Below are 14,285 nucleotides of genomic sequence, written 5' to 3'. Positions count from 1 at the left end.
ATGATTCTGATGCACACTAAAGTTTGAGATGCTCTGGTATAGAGGAAAAAGCTACCCAAAGACCTAGATTCCAGGCAAGCTCCACCACTTAATGAGAACAGCCTTGGGTAAATCATGTCACAGTTTCTTGATCTGTAGAAGGAGGATATTTGCCTCATGGGCTTGTAAGGATCAAATAAGATAATAGATGTGCAATTGCTTTCTAAAGCTTTTCATGCTTTGTATGTGTGAGTGGTGTGGATTCATGCCAGGGTTCACAGGCCTTGAACTCAGGACTTGGGTCTCCATATAACCTAGGACAAAGACCTCTCCCCTGGCCCTCAAAAACTGACCTAAAGATGAGAAGTAGGCTATCAGAGCCATTTTTAGTCCAGGTCCAGGGAGAGTAAGAACCAAGCGTTATTGTTGGCTGGAGTCCTCCTGAAACCTGGGATTTGTGAAGCCAGGTCCCTGGGAAGGGCTGCTTTAGATGGCGGGGGCTGGGGGTAGGAAGTGAGGGAGGGGGCATAGGGGAGGACAGGCCAGGAAGCAACCTTAGCCCAGTGCCCTTGCACCTTTTCCTTCTGACTAGAGGCCAGAGACTGATTAGAAAGTCTTTGAACTGCACACATTTAACCGAGGAGCAGGGTTCAGGGTCAAGGGAAGGGAGCACTGATTATATTGCTAGTCAACAACAATAATGAGAGTCACCTGATAAATGGAATATAAGTGGAATGGAATATTTATAAATGGAATATTTCCTGCCTTATCAATAAACAAAGGATGTCACAGTCATCAACGATTGCAGCCCTCCAACGTGAGCTGGTGAGCCCTGAGGAAACTCAGGGCTGAAAAGAATACCTGACATCTAGCAGCCATCAGACTGCAGCCACTCCCTGCGGTGAGCCCTGAGGAAACTCAGGATGTGAAAATACAGGATACTGGCCCCAGATGGTTGAGGTGCATATCAAAGGAATGATTTCAGTAAGCCCAGACTCTTGCATCTTCCCATACACAGAAAAGCGCTAAATTCCTTAATTTGAGCTATCTGGTTTTCTTTAATTAACAGTAATCTTTTGATGTTCCTGACTACCTGCCCTTTGTTGCAAACTCCCCTATATCCCGGCTCCTCCCCTTGCCTCCTCGGAGCAGTTTCTCAGAGCTATCTGAAAGGCTGTCTCCCCAGGCTTCAGTCCTCATTTTGCCCCAGATAAAACTTAACTTGCAACTCTCAGGTTGTGTATTTTTTTTAAGTCAACACACCCCTTCTGATAGGAGTTAATTTCATTAGTAATGAAGAATATGGTTCCTGCCCCTAAGGAGTTTCATGTTTTGTTTGGGATCTGCATGCCAACATGATTGTAACAGAGTGGCAAGTGCTAAAATAGACGTATTGTTCAAGATGCCTGCAAGGCCCCCGGGGGAAAGGACTAACAATGTCTGGACAAGGAGGTGGGACAGCTTAATAAGGAGGTGACTTTACTAGTCAAAACAGTAGAAGGAAGGTAAAAGTCTGGAGGGTTATAAGAAAGACCATGGCATGTTGGGGCACCAGTGAGGGGTCCAGAATAATTGGAATATGGGTTAAGCGAAGAACATGGGAGGTCCTGAGGCCAGAGAGGTTAAGCTAGGGAGGGATATTGTCAGACTAATTGATTTTCTGCCTGTGATTAGGGAGAAGCATTGGACATTGAATTGTCCCTTCTTAGAATTCTAATTATTCTTATCACTTCCCCTAACCTCACACTGTCACTGCCCTCTAAGAAAGGGAATTCATTTATTTTCTAAGCATGTTTCATTCCCTCACTGCAGTGCAAGTTCCAGAAGACAGGAACTGTTTCCTCCTCTTCAGTCTCTCCCTAGTCCAGTATAGGCCAAGCTCCTATTTGGTACTCAGTAAGAATTTGTTGTATGTATGTCTGAGAAATGTGAGAGGAGACAGCAGGAGTAAACAGACAGAAGAGGAAAAGGACGGGGAGAGATGAGCACACTTAGTCCCAAGAAGGATGATAAAAGAAAAAAAGATTCACGAATACTAGCCCCTTCTGAAGTCTCCTAGCCTGGGGTCCCCTGCAGCCACTGTGTCCACCTCTGCCTTTAGAATGAGACTGGCCTGTTGTGTCGGGGAGGGGAGGAGGAGTGCAGGGGTAAGGATGAGGCTTCAGAGAGACCTAAGGGAAGAGCAGACACCACTGTGATAAAGGGCTCACTGGCCTGAGAGCAATGAGGCCTGGGGTTCCAGTCCTGGCTTTGCCATCAACTCCCTGTTAAGCCTTGGTTGAATCTCTTCAGTTCTTGGAGCCTCAGTTCTCATACCTATAACTTGATTGAGTCCATGCAACTGAGCACTCCCCATGTGACTTCTCTGTGAACTGTAGGGTGCCAGGCTGCTTCTAGCTCTGATATTCTGGCTATGGCTCGGCAGATGATGTCTCTGTGGACCTGAGGCTATTCAGGGGGGAAACAGTAGGCTTTTACAGAAATAAGCCTGAGCCCTGAGCCCTCCACCAGTTTCTGACCCACCAGTGAAGGCCTGGTCCAGCCCACCCCTGCGGGAAACACCGATTGATTAGCACTTATAGATGTGTTAGTATACAAAAATTAGAGGGCATATGTTTACTGTGATGAAATTCAGATGAACTCATTTGGGGAGATCCCTCCCATTATAGTTTATCTCAAGATGCAAATCCCAAGGACAGAAGTCTAATTTTTTAGGAGCTGAGTGTGTGTATTTATATGTGTGGTATGGCTTTGTTGGTGATATTCTTAAAGAAACAGAGCCCTTAGTGGTTAGTAAACAAAACATTTATGCAGTAATTAAGTGTGGTTACAGTTCATTGTTGTCAATGACAGCATTTTCCATCATGATGATAGGTGAAACAAATTAAAACCTCATGAAGTAGTCGTAGCACATTCATGCTAGTGAGAACATATTGCAAAGCATTGCACATGCATTAGAGGGGCAGACAAAACTGGGGACACGATATATTTTCACTCACCTCAGGTTAGCTTTGTGTATTTTGTCGTTGAGACTTACATAATGTTTGGGTCAAACAAAAAACCCAAAGAGATTTTATAAAAGTTTATAGCCATTATACAGTATCATTTAACCCCACAAATGGATAAAGCAAACTACTATAGCTCAGTGATACACAAACCAGGACTAAAATTAGTCAATCTGCCTATGTATATAGCTAGCTACACTATGATAGATATGGAATATGCTGAGTCTTTTGGCATCAGCTATTTAGATAAGCAGGTTCCCAAAATATACTAGTTTGGTTTCCAATGAGAACTAAGTGTAGTGCCTTTTTAGTTGAAGATTATGCACACCTCAGTGTCAGACCTGAGGAGAAGCAAACTAGGGGAAGGCAGAGAAGGGTTGGGAGGACACCTGAGCAGGGCTCTTTGGACAGCTTGACATTACTTTCCCTGTGCAGTTCCAGACCTAGTTCACAGAGTTAAAGTGTATTGAAATTGTTGGCCCTCAAAAAGGGTGTTTATACAAAGTCCCATACTTAAAGCATAGATAGAACAGTAACTGAGCGCCTCTCAAAATGAACTCTTCTATATTAGAAAAAAACCCAGTGCCAAAGGTTAATGGATATCAGTGTTTGAATTACTGTATAAAGATAATTTATTCTAAAATAGAAAAAATGGATTTAGAAGTATTCTCCTGGAAACTAGCAGAAAGAGAGAGAGAGAGGATATATAGATGATATAGATATAGATATAGATATATAGATGTATATTTCATTACATAGAAGAAAAGTTTTATATACCATTTCCATAAAGCATCTGTCATCCTCCCATTTCTTGCACCTTAAGAGAGAGTGCAATGGCTATATGTTACCTTTGAAAAAGCTCACTTTCCTTTGAGTTGTTTTACAGAAATGGTGCCCTGGATTGACCATGCCACTCCAGAGTCACACTTCTTCAGATAAAAATAAAAATAACAACAACAAAATCACAAAAAGAAAAAAAATTCACAAAATCTACAAGATATAAGGCCTGAACAAGCACAGACTTGCTATGAGTTCAGAAACTCAGTGAAAGAATTAAAATTACAAAGCACCTCTTGCAAAATATACTTCTTGAAAACCACACAAAAAACTGTGCAGTAGCCCCTGCTTAGTGCTTGGAGGTAAGTATCCTGAAGGACACACACTTAGCCCTAGGAAGGAAGCTTGATTTTATTATCAAGGGAGCCAAAGGGGTTCCAGGCTTTCTTTGTATTTACTGTTTTATAATTGCAGACAAAATGGAAGTCAAGAAGTGTGCAGACCTCAATGCATTCATAATTGTACAGCTCCATTTATATATATTTTTTAAAATATTTATTTATTTATTTTGGCTACACCGGGTCTTAGTTGCAGCACACAGGATCTTCATTGTGGCATGCGGGATCTTTAGTTGCGGTACATGGACTTCTTAGTTGTGGCATGCAGACTCATTTGTGGCATGCGGACTTCTTAGTTGTGGCATGTGAACTCTTAGTTGTGGCATGCATGTGGGATCTAGTTCCCTGACCAGGGATTGAACCCAGGCTCCCTGCATTGGGAGCGTGGAGTCTTACCCCCTGGACCACCAGGGGAGTTCCCAGCTTGATTTGTAGATTCTTGCAGATGAACCACTAACACTGACACTTTTTTACACAAAGTCTCTTTTGCAAGGATATATTAAACTTAACAGGCTAAAGAGAAACTTATGCAATATAATGCTTGAAACTATGCACAGTAGCTGTTGGACATAGTAATAAAGAGGCCTTGAAAAATTGTCTTTGTCTATAAACTGCTGCCCTTTGGAAATAAAAGCTCTCTCATGACCCCTGGGCTACTCCCTTGTGACACACAGTGCCACAAACATCATAGTGAAAAGTCAATACCAAACCTAGTTTAAGATGAGTTTTGTACATTTGCTTCTATACAATCAGGAAAAAAAGAGATACAATTTGTATCAACAGAAGGTCATTTCTGGTTATTTGAGGCATTGCTCCTAGCCGCTTTGATTCATACACATTTTATGAGAAGAATGACAATTGTTTTTGGAAATAAGAAATACATACGCTGCCCTAAAAATATTTCCTGTATTGGGAGGAGCTTACAATTTTTTTGAGTACTAAACATGAACATGTTCCAGATGAATTGCAGCTGACAAGATTAATCTTGTGCTTCCCTGTACGTTGTGCAGCTAGTGGATACAGTGGTGTCATTGATGGTTTTGGTAGGAAGATGAACTAACTGGCACAAAGGCAGTAGAGTCATCTAAGATTGTCAAATACCCTGATTTAGACATGGGACAGATTTAGAAGGTCCAAGAAGCTGAAGGTATAAAATGGTGTTTGTGTGAAATAGCAAGCACGTCACTCTCTATGGACCTACCTGACAGAAAATAATTTTACATCTCAGTATGCTGGGGGATAGAAAGATCAGAGGGTAGGAGATGAATGTGAACTGTGGTTAACTGAAGAGAAACACTGAGATGAAGTTTTGATCAACTAGGACAGAGACACAAAGCCAGAAAGCAGCATGCAAGCCATTATCAAACCACCAGAAACAACCCTGACTACAGTCTCACATTCGGAGTGTTTCACAGTAAGAAACATTTATAGGCAGTGTCACACCTTCTCATGAAGAAACAAAAGGCCAAGACCAGGCCTTCTCAACTTTCATGAAAAAACGACCATAGAAATTAGCAAGTTCCAGCTCAAGAAATACTGAGCTGGTCATGGTTCAAAATGTTGCAATATACAATGGATTCAAAAAGGGGTTCATTTAGTGCAGCTGTTAAAAAACCAAAAACAATAAACACCTCTTCTAGAGGCATTTAGCTACAAAGGTTCCCACCCTGAGCAAGATACAAGTTGCGCAAATGGTGCCCTCAACACAAAGTCCTGCCTTCTTTAGTAATGCATTTAAGAATTACCTAAGGTCAAGTGCACACTCTTTGTGTGCATTTGAAGTGTGTAACTGAGCCAGCTATTAGCAAAGATGTAGCATCCCCTTTTGGAAGCTGCCTTTTTTCCACCTAGAAAATCCCCTAATTTTGTTTCCTAAAGAAATTCTGCTCCACCAATGATCAACCTTATTGCCCAAAGGGTGGATGGAAGGACAAAGTGGATTACATGGCTGTGCATTACATTTCATGCTGTAGTGTTGAATACTGCATAGGTCAGAAGTCCAAAGAGCATCCATTAGACCCTCCTTGAATGCAGCTTTTGTGTCCATCATTTAACGCCAAATGAGTTTGGCCATCTCTCCTGGGATTAAGGGAAGCGGATTCTGGTAGGAAATCCCTTGGTCCTGGTTAAACTCTTCTGTGCTTGTCTAGCACACGCATCTACTATGCTTGGAACTTGAGCTTATCCATCAGCTCCTCTGCAGAAGAAGGCTTCAATCTGATCCCTAATTTACTGAGGTGAAGAGACTTAAAAGCTAAGAACTGTCAATAAATGTTGACAAGTAAAAAGTGCAAAGGAAATAGAGCCAGTTTGCTCTGGTGCCTAAGAAAGCAATGTTCAAATATTAGGATGTAGTTTCACTTTCAAAACTAGTTGAAACTATGAAATGTGACATAAAATCAAGTCTGATTTGTGATCTACACAGCTGTAGACTAAGGGCTGTGCAGAGCCTGTCTTTTTATCATCACTATATAAAAGGTTATATAGAGATATACACACACACCTCTCAAACAAATACATACAGTCATACATGCAATATAATTGCTAACAATAAGTTTGAAATATAGCTCTAGAAGCTTCGATGTGACCCTATAGCTCGGTTAATAAAGGTATTGAATGGTCAGATATCCATGCAATAAAGTATGCATTTACTTTTAAATACCTTTAAATATTCCTATTAAAAATCCTAAAAGGTTAATTCAACATATGGATTGATCCTGATGCTCTTGCTCTCTAAAATTAGATATATCATCGATACTTTGTAATATAGAATATGTGACTAAGAAAACAGTTGGTAATGGAATCCCTTGGAGTTTCTTGCATTTGGACCTTTCCCCTGGGTTTTGTCCTCCATTACCTGCATGGTGCAGTGTAAAAGGGCATAGGACTTGGAGTCAGAGGACTTGGGTGTGAGTCTTTACTTGGTCACTTGCTAGCAGTGTGACCTCGGCAAGTCACCTAATCTCACTGAGCTTCAGTTTCCTTGTCTAGAAAGCAAGACATTAGTAAGATTTACCTCACAGGGTTGTTATGCACATCAATGACATAAACACTCTGTAACTTGTAAAGTGTAACACAAAATTATTAGTTACTATTATCATAGTATTAGTGCATTATTGGTATTCATATTTATATTTGTAAAATGAAATAAGTCCTATGTCATGTCAACGTGCAGCCCTAAGCTTAGAAACAATCAAGGCTGCTAGTTGCTGGGCATCTGCTGTGTGGGGATTCTTCTCCATCACTGCAAGGACGATGTTTGAAGGGAAAATATTGCAGAGGTTCTTGTAGGTCTGATACTGGTGCTCTGGGATCATATGCTCCCTGGAATCATTGCACATTCCAACCCAAGGATTCATCCAAAGCTGCTCCATCTTTTCAGGCACGCTCCGTACCATGACTGGCTCATAGCATGGTTGCATGAGGCTGTTACTCAAGGGATAGGAGTGGTAGCCATAGGAGTCAGTTGCACAGGGCAGTGGGTCCCAGCTGGCATGTTGTTCCCGGCACAGAGGAGGGCGTCTTTGCCTCATGGGGTTGCTCTCATACAGACGGGAATCAGAAATGCTGTCCATCCGAGTCATCACCAGGGCACGTCCTGGCTGGGGAGTTGCCCCAGGATGGATATTGGGAGGCATGGGATAGTCCCCAGGACAGCTGGAGTGTGCTCCAGTTGTCGGGTGCTGGGCATGTAGAACTAAGTGGGGGACTGATTGTTTGTTGGGGGCTTGCTTAGAGTCCTCTGGGCCATAGCTCTGCACTCGCGTTAAGGCTTCATGGTAACCATGAGGAAAAGGCTGAAGATGGTTCTGAGATGCTGAGCGATGCAGCTTCAAACTACCTTCAGGATGAGTATCAGCTACAGCCAAATACAGGTTGTTGTAAGAGGAATAGCTGTCGTTCCTGCTATGGCTCATACGATTGTCAGGACAGAGGTTGGGATTCCGGGCGTACAACCCCCGGTCTGTTTCAGCCATGTAGTACTCTCTATTATGCATGCTGTTGATGTTCAATTTGGAGAAGTCACCTAACATTGAATAGTAGCCGTGGTCCCCCAAGGACTCAAACTTTGGGTATTGCTCAGAGTAGCTAATAGGGGTCCCATGGCTATTGGTAACCAGGATCGGGGGGTACTGCATGCTGGTCATGTGCTCCAGTGAGGACTTCTGGTGGGAGAAATGAGAGGATCCTGGCACTGGGCTGCTGGCTGAACGGGTGTTGAGTGCACCCACTGCATGGCTTTTGGCGGGTGGGATTGTGGGGACACTTAGAGCAGTCACAAGTGAGGGGACAGAGCTGGCCTCAGGCTTACGGGCAATGGACAGCCATTCCTCAGGCTCCACAGCCACGGAACGGATGCTGGGATCCGATTGGCGCTTGGGGGCCACACGTTTGACTTCTGAGGTTATGTCACCTTTGGTACTAGACAGCCCTGTGCCACACTTGGCCAGGGTGCCTTCACTCATGGTTTTCACTGTGGACAGTTTGGCACTGATGCGGAGCTCATCAGCCACCGAACGCTGCGGTTGGTTGGCCCGCTCCGGATGGTAGTATTTGCACTTGTGGCCGTAGGTGCATTTTTTGCCTGAAAAATAATGCCTTGTGGTAAGACTCTCTCTCAGAGTAGTGCAACTCTCTGTGCCAGAAGCTGTCGTAACAATCTGGTCACTCAGGTTAGAGTTTTACTGTTTGGGGTTAAGGCAGAAAATTAACTGTTCATAAAGATAGGAGACAGACAACACCACGGTGGCATCACACACTGTGAGGGGAGAGAGAAGTGGAAACCTGGGGAGGAAACTGCAATGCGAAAGCTAAGAGTTGAGCCATTGAACAGCCTTCATTTTCCTGTAATTCACAACTTTGCCTAGGTATAACCCACATGCTGAGGCAGTGTAGGGCAGCAGCAGGCAGGGTGGTTCAGTGCAAAGAGCACCGGCTTGGAGGCCGGTCAGACCTGAGTTTGAATTCCAGCTATGTCACTTACTAGCCCCGTGACCTTGGTAAGCGATTTTACTTTCTGTGCCTCATTTTCCTATTCTGTAAACAAGGCTCATAATAATACCTTTATTATAGGGTCATTGTGAGGATTAAATGAAAATAATGAACATGAAATACTCTATGATATGAATAAATGATAGTTGAGAACAAACACCTAGTCATCCTATAAATAAATGACTATCCAAAAATAGTGAACATTCAAAGTAGCCTCAGACCAGGCATCCCATGTCATATTATTAGGCTCACAAATTTGTATCCTAGGGACTTGGGTAAGATCATGAAAGTACTCTAGAAAACTATATTTTAAAAAGAAAATGAAAATAAAGTTTGAAAGCAAACTGGAAAGTACAGATTGGAAGAAAAGGGTATTATTAGTTGACAGAGTGTGCAGTCACCTGCCTGAAAGACATGTCCTTCTTCAGGCCAAACCCAATTTGGCATTGCCCTTTCTGATTCCATAGGCCAAGTGGGTTTCTGCACTTCCCTACACCCAGCAACCCTGCTCAGGACAGAGGCAGCTAGAACACATGCATCATTTTAACTAGTGACAATTATTCTTTCCTTCAATCCTAGTTACCTTTTCCTCATGTAATTTCTAAGATGTTTCTTTAAATGCCTAACTGATAATACATGAAGACACAGACTTTAACTCAGAAAGTGGACAAGCCAGGATTTTCCCTTTGGAAGGGAAACCTTGAAGAGAAAAGTATTCACAGAGTTCTCATGTTTCTCTCAGTACAGAACTTGGTTCTGCACATAGGTACTCACCATAAGGGCATGGTTGCTTCTTGTGTTCAGGGACAACGGGTCTCTTTCTTAAGAAGTTTTCAAGGCTTGGGCCATGGCGTCCTAAAGGATCATCTGGAGGCATAAATCTGAAAGCAAGCAAGCAAGAGGCAAATGTCTTCCATTCTGTCTCCACTATCCCTTATCAGGAGTTCAGACCATCACTACCTCTTGCCTATACTGTTGTCACAGCCTTCTAATGGCCCTTCCTGCCTCAAGTCTATCTTCTGCTAAGCCAGCAGTTCTTCCCTCTGTTTCCACTTTAACACAAAAAAGGAATGATTTTTCCCGTGCATCATTCTTCTGTGGATTATAAGTTCTAGCCATACTGGCATGCCTGCTGGTTCCCCCAACATGCAATCCACTTTCACATCTTTATAGCTTTATTCATGATGTCTTCTTTACCTGAAATGCCCAGCAGCCCTCTTTCCTCTGCAGAAACTTCATCTCAAATGTTATCTCCTCTGTGGGGCTTTTTCCTATCATTTCACATAGACAAAGCAATTTAAAAAAATTCTAACCATAGCACATGTCATGACACATTGTGGGAATCTTTCTCTTCTCCAGTACACTTTGAGCCTCTTAAGGGTGAGTCCTGTTACTCATTCAGCCTTTTATCCCCATGGTGACCAGCATAATGCACTGTACACAGTAAGTGTCCAGCAAATGTTTATTGAAATGAAATGAAATCTATCCCTAGTAGTAACTTGGATTTAGGCTATTCAGAGCCTACAGGAAAGAAACATACTTGTCATTCACAAAAGAATACATCAGCAACCGCTCCTCTATAAACTTCTTCCATTCTGGCTTTTCAATTTGAAGGTCTCGGTAGTTATCATTGGATACAATGATGCCATCAGAATCAAAAGCCAGTTTGACTATGAACCGGTCATCATAGCAAACAACTCTCCTGCCCTGGACCCTTCTGGATGGTGTGAAGACAAGAATCTTTTCCTTCTCCAGTTTACGTAGGATATCTTGATCTGTTGAAATACGGATTATATGCCAGAGGGTAGAAATAACCTTTGGAAATCAACAGCATTATCCCCATATTACAAATACAAAAGTTGGTACTAGATTAATATATTATTTGCCCGTAGAGAGAAAGTGGCCTCTATTCCTGGCTATGGCACCAATTTGGATTGTGACCTTAGGCAAGTTACCTTCCCCTTTGCATTCCAGTTTTCTTTCTGATAAAATGAAGGAAATAGATTCAATGACATCTAAGTTTTTAAAACCTACCATGAACAGTGAGAAATAACACTGATATCCTAGCATTCTTGAGGCTTGTTTTGCCCTTTGGCTGAAGCATCAGCTTTTGGTTGCTGAAGAAACCAGGGCAGTATGCTGAGGATGTGTCTGCCAGAAGGAGAATAAAGCATCCCTCCTAGGGACAACATTTTTGCCTTCTGCCTGAGGGAAAGCCATGACTAAGGAAAAACATTAAGCGGTAGCACGTGAGTACTGACCCCCTTTCCTTTTAGCTTCTTAATTACTGAGGAAAGAAGCCAGGATCCACTCTCAGACTGAGGCTGGGAGCCTGTTCAGCAGCTGGCAGATAGCTCCATGACACGGTTCTGACAGCCATTCACTGAACCTTCTCATTTTGCACAACAGGCAAGAGCTGATACTCAGAGGACTGGGGTATTTATGCTCTCAAATGCTGTAAAGAGCTAGCTTCATATACTACTACAAGTGAATGTAGTGATCCTCCTGCCAATAGGGCCACATCATGACTTTTGTGGACTTTAGGCACTTTTGCCTTCATGGGTCCCTTCTTCCATTAAAGAAATATTAAAAATTATACTTTACAACTGGGTTAGTATAAAAACAAACAATCCAGTTAGGTACATTATTATACATTCATTGTTATATTCAATTTTCCCCTCTGATGTTAAAAAAATAATAAAATTAAAACTTTTACATGGGACCCTAAAAGTATCTATCATAGGCCCTAGGCACTGGGCCTCCTGTGCCTCATGGATAAGTTCGCTCTGAATGCCATGGGACTTTTCTCTTTTTCTATTCTACCCCCTAATCTGCAAATCCCACAGTCACTTATCTGGTACAGAATAAGATCCATTGTCTACTATGGTTTCTTTAGTATTTTGGAAAACTCAGATTCATCCCCCTTTAGTCTGAAGTCTGTGGTCAAATAGAAAAAACACTCCTTTTTTTCAACTGTGTGCTTTATTCTTTGCTTGAAATTGAAGTCTTTATTTAACTGCTGTATGCCACAGCAAAATGGTTTATTTGGATCAGGAAAAATATGCTTTAAAATATACTTAATAAAAACATTTTAAGTATACTTAATAAATTTATAAAAGTAATTATCTAATTTGGGAGCATCAAGCTGTCCCCAAACTATCTTGCCAGCTTTGCCTCTGGATGAGAAGAAATGTCTTATATGAAATGGTACCTGTAATTGGTGCATCAGGGCGGGATTGCTCCTTTCTCCACGCAGGCACAAATACAGTAATGTCTTTATGGCCTTTATCTAGAAACCATTCCACAGCAAGTTGTATTCCTCTGCAGGAGAACTCTTCTTTATTCCCATGGCTTCAGGAAGATAGAGAATGAGAGTAGAGAAGATTGACAACAGGTAGCAAAGAAATACTCCGAACAGGCTTTTTCTTAGCACCAAGGCATTAACGACAGACATATTATTTCTTGAGGATGGCAAAAATGTATTTTTAAAAAAAACAAATTCTTTTTTATTCCATCATTACAAATATTGCAGTTATTATTACACATTCATTCAAGGCCACACCTCCCAACTTATAGCAGCCTTAGTGACTATTTCCTATCATTATTTCCATTTTCTCTCATCTCTTTCTGTTTCTATTACCACTTTCTTTTCAAAGATTCAGATGTTTATCAGATGAAAAAAGAAGAGGTGTCACCAGAGGTTTAGATAAAGTTTATATTGAGGATTAATTGGAGATGAATTTTAATCACATATAGTAAGCTTATAAAACAACTGATAGCAAAAAAGGCACACATAAATGCTGACTGAAAAGTTATCACATTTAATTAAATATGATGTGCCAACAAAAGTCACAGTCTTGAAAATTTTAAGATGTGGGAAATGCTCACAGTGTAATGCTAAAAGAGAAAAGAAAGGATTTGGACTACATGTAATGTAATCTAAATTTTATAGAAGAAAGTATATGTACAGTATTCTTTCCTTATTGTGGCTTCACTGTGTGCAGTTCCACTTACCCACGGTCAACTGCAGTCCAAAAATATTAAATGGAAAACTCCATAAATAAATAATTCATAAGTTTTAAATTGTGCACCATTCTGAGTGATGAAATCTGGTGAAATCCCATTCCATCCCACCCCAGGAGGTGAATCATCCCTTTGTCCAGCATATCCCATCTCTGAGTCACTTAGCAGCATCTCTGTTATCAGGTTGGCTGTTGCAGTATCATAGTGCTTGTGTTCAAGTAACTCTTATTTTACTTAATAATGGCTCCAAAGTGCAAGAGTAGTGGTGCTCGCAATTTGGATATACTGAAGAGGGGCCATAAAATGCTTCCCTTAAGTGAAAAAGTGAAAGTTCTTGACTTAAGGAAAGAAAAAAAATCATATGCTGAGGTTGCTAAGGTCTACTGTAAGAACGAATCCTCTATCCATGAAATTGTGAAGAAAGAAAAAGAAATTCATGCTAGTTTTGCTGTCGCACCTCAAACTGCAAAAGTTAAGATGGAAAAGACACCGAATTTGTACAGTAAGATATTTAAGAGAGAGACACACTCATACAACTTTATTACAATATACTGTTATAATTGTTCTATTTTATTATTAGTTATTGTTGTTAATCTCTTACTGTGCCTAATTCATAAATTAAACTTTATCATAGGTATGTATGTATAGGAAAAAGCAGAGTATATACCAAACAGGGTTTGGTATTATCCCTAGTGTCAGACATCCCCTGGGGTTCTTGGTACGTAACCCCCACCCCCACCCCGTGGATAACAGGGGACTACTGTAAAAAGTTAGAAAAACTATTTTAGCAGGGAAGAGCCAATTTTGACTCCATGCTGGATCTGTTTCTTTGACCTTAGCATTTGCTTTTCCTTGCTTTTGTTATTATAGCCATACATAACGGCCTGCCTCAGGGAACCCTACCCACCTGTGAATGGCTGCAAGAAAAAAGAAATTAACACATCCCTTCCCATTCCAGGAGATGTTTTTCAAGACTGATGGCCCTTTTTACTTTACTTCCTCCCCACCTCTCCCTCTCTATTCTGACTTTTTACTTTACTTCCCTCTCTGATTCTATAAAAGAAACTGGCAACCAGACCCTAATAAGATGGGTTTTGGGGGGACCCTAGTC

At 41.5% G+C, this 14,285-nt stretch overlaps 1 protein-coding gene across 1 annotated transcript in view; it reads right to left on the bottom strand.

Moving 5' to 3' along the window:
* Nucleotides 1–2,835: 2,835 nt before the first annotated feature.
* The window catches only part of ZC3H12B (zinc finger CCCH-type containing 12B), a 44,240-nt gene continuing 32,790 nt past the window's right edge, over nt 2,836–14,285 (bottom strand). Inside the window, exons 2-5 of the mRNA XM_019948890.3 lie at nt 12,363–12,502; nt 10,692–10,926; nt 9,926–10,032; nt 2,836–8,744 (exon numbers count right to left, since the gene is read on the bottom strand). Coding sequence (XP_019804449.1) covers nt 7,324–8,744; nt 9,926–10,032; nt 10,692–10,926; nt 12,363–12,502 — 1,903 coding nt within the window. The 3' untranslated portion in view covers nt 2,836–7,323. The remainder of the gene's footprint in view (nt 8,745–9,925; nt 10,033–10,691; nt 10,927–12,362; nt 12,503–14,285) is intronic.

This window comes from Tursiops truncatus, chromosome X, assembly GCF_011762595.2.
Source record: "Tursiops truncatus isolate mTurTru1 chromosome X, mTurTru1.mat.Y, whole genome shotgun sequence".
NCBI classification, from domain to species: Eukaryota; Metazoa; Chordata; class Mammalia; order Artiodactyla; family Delphinidae; genus Tursiops; species Tursiops truncatus.
This window is presented reverse-complemented; position numbering and strand designations above follow the sequence as displayed.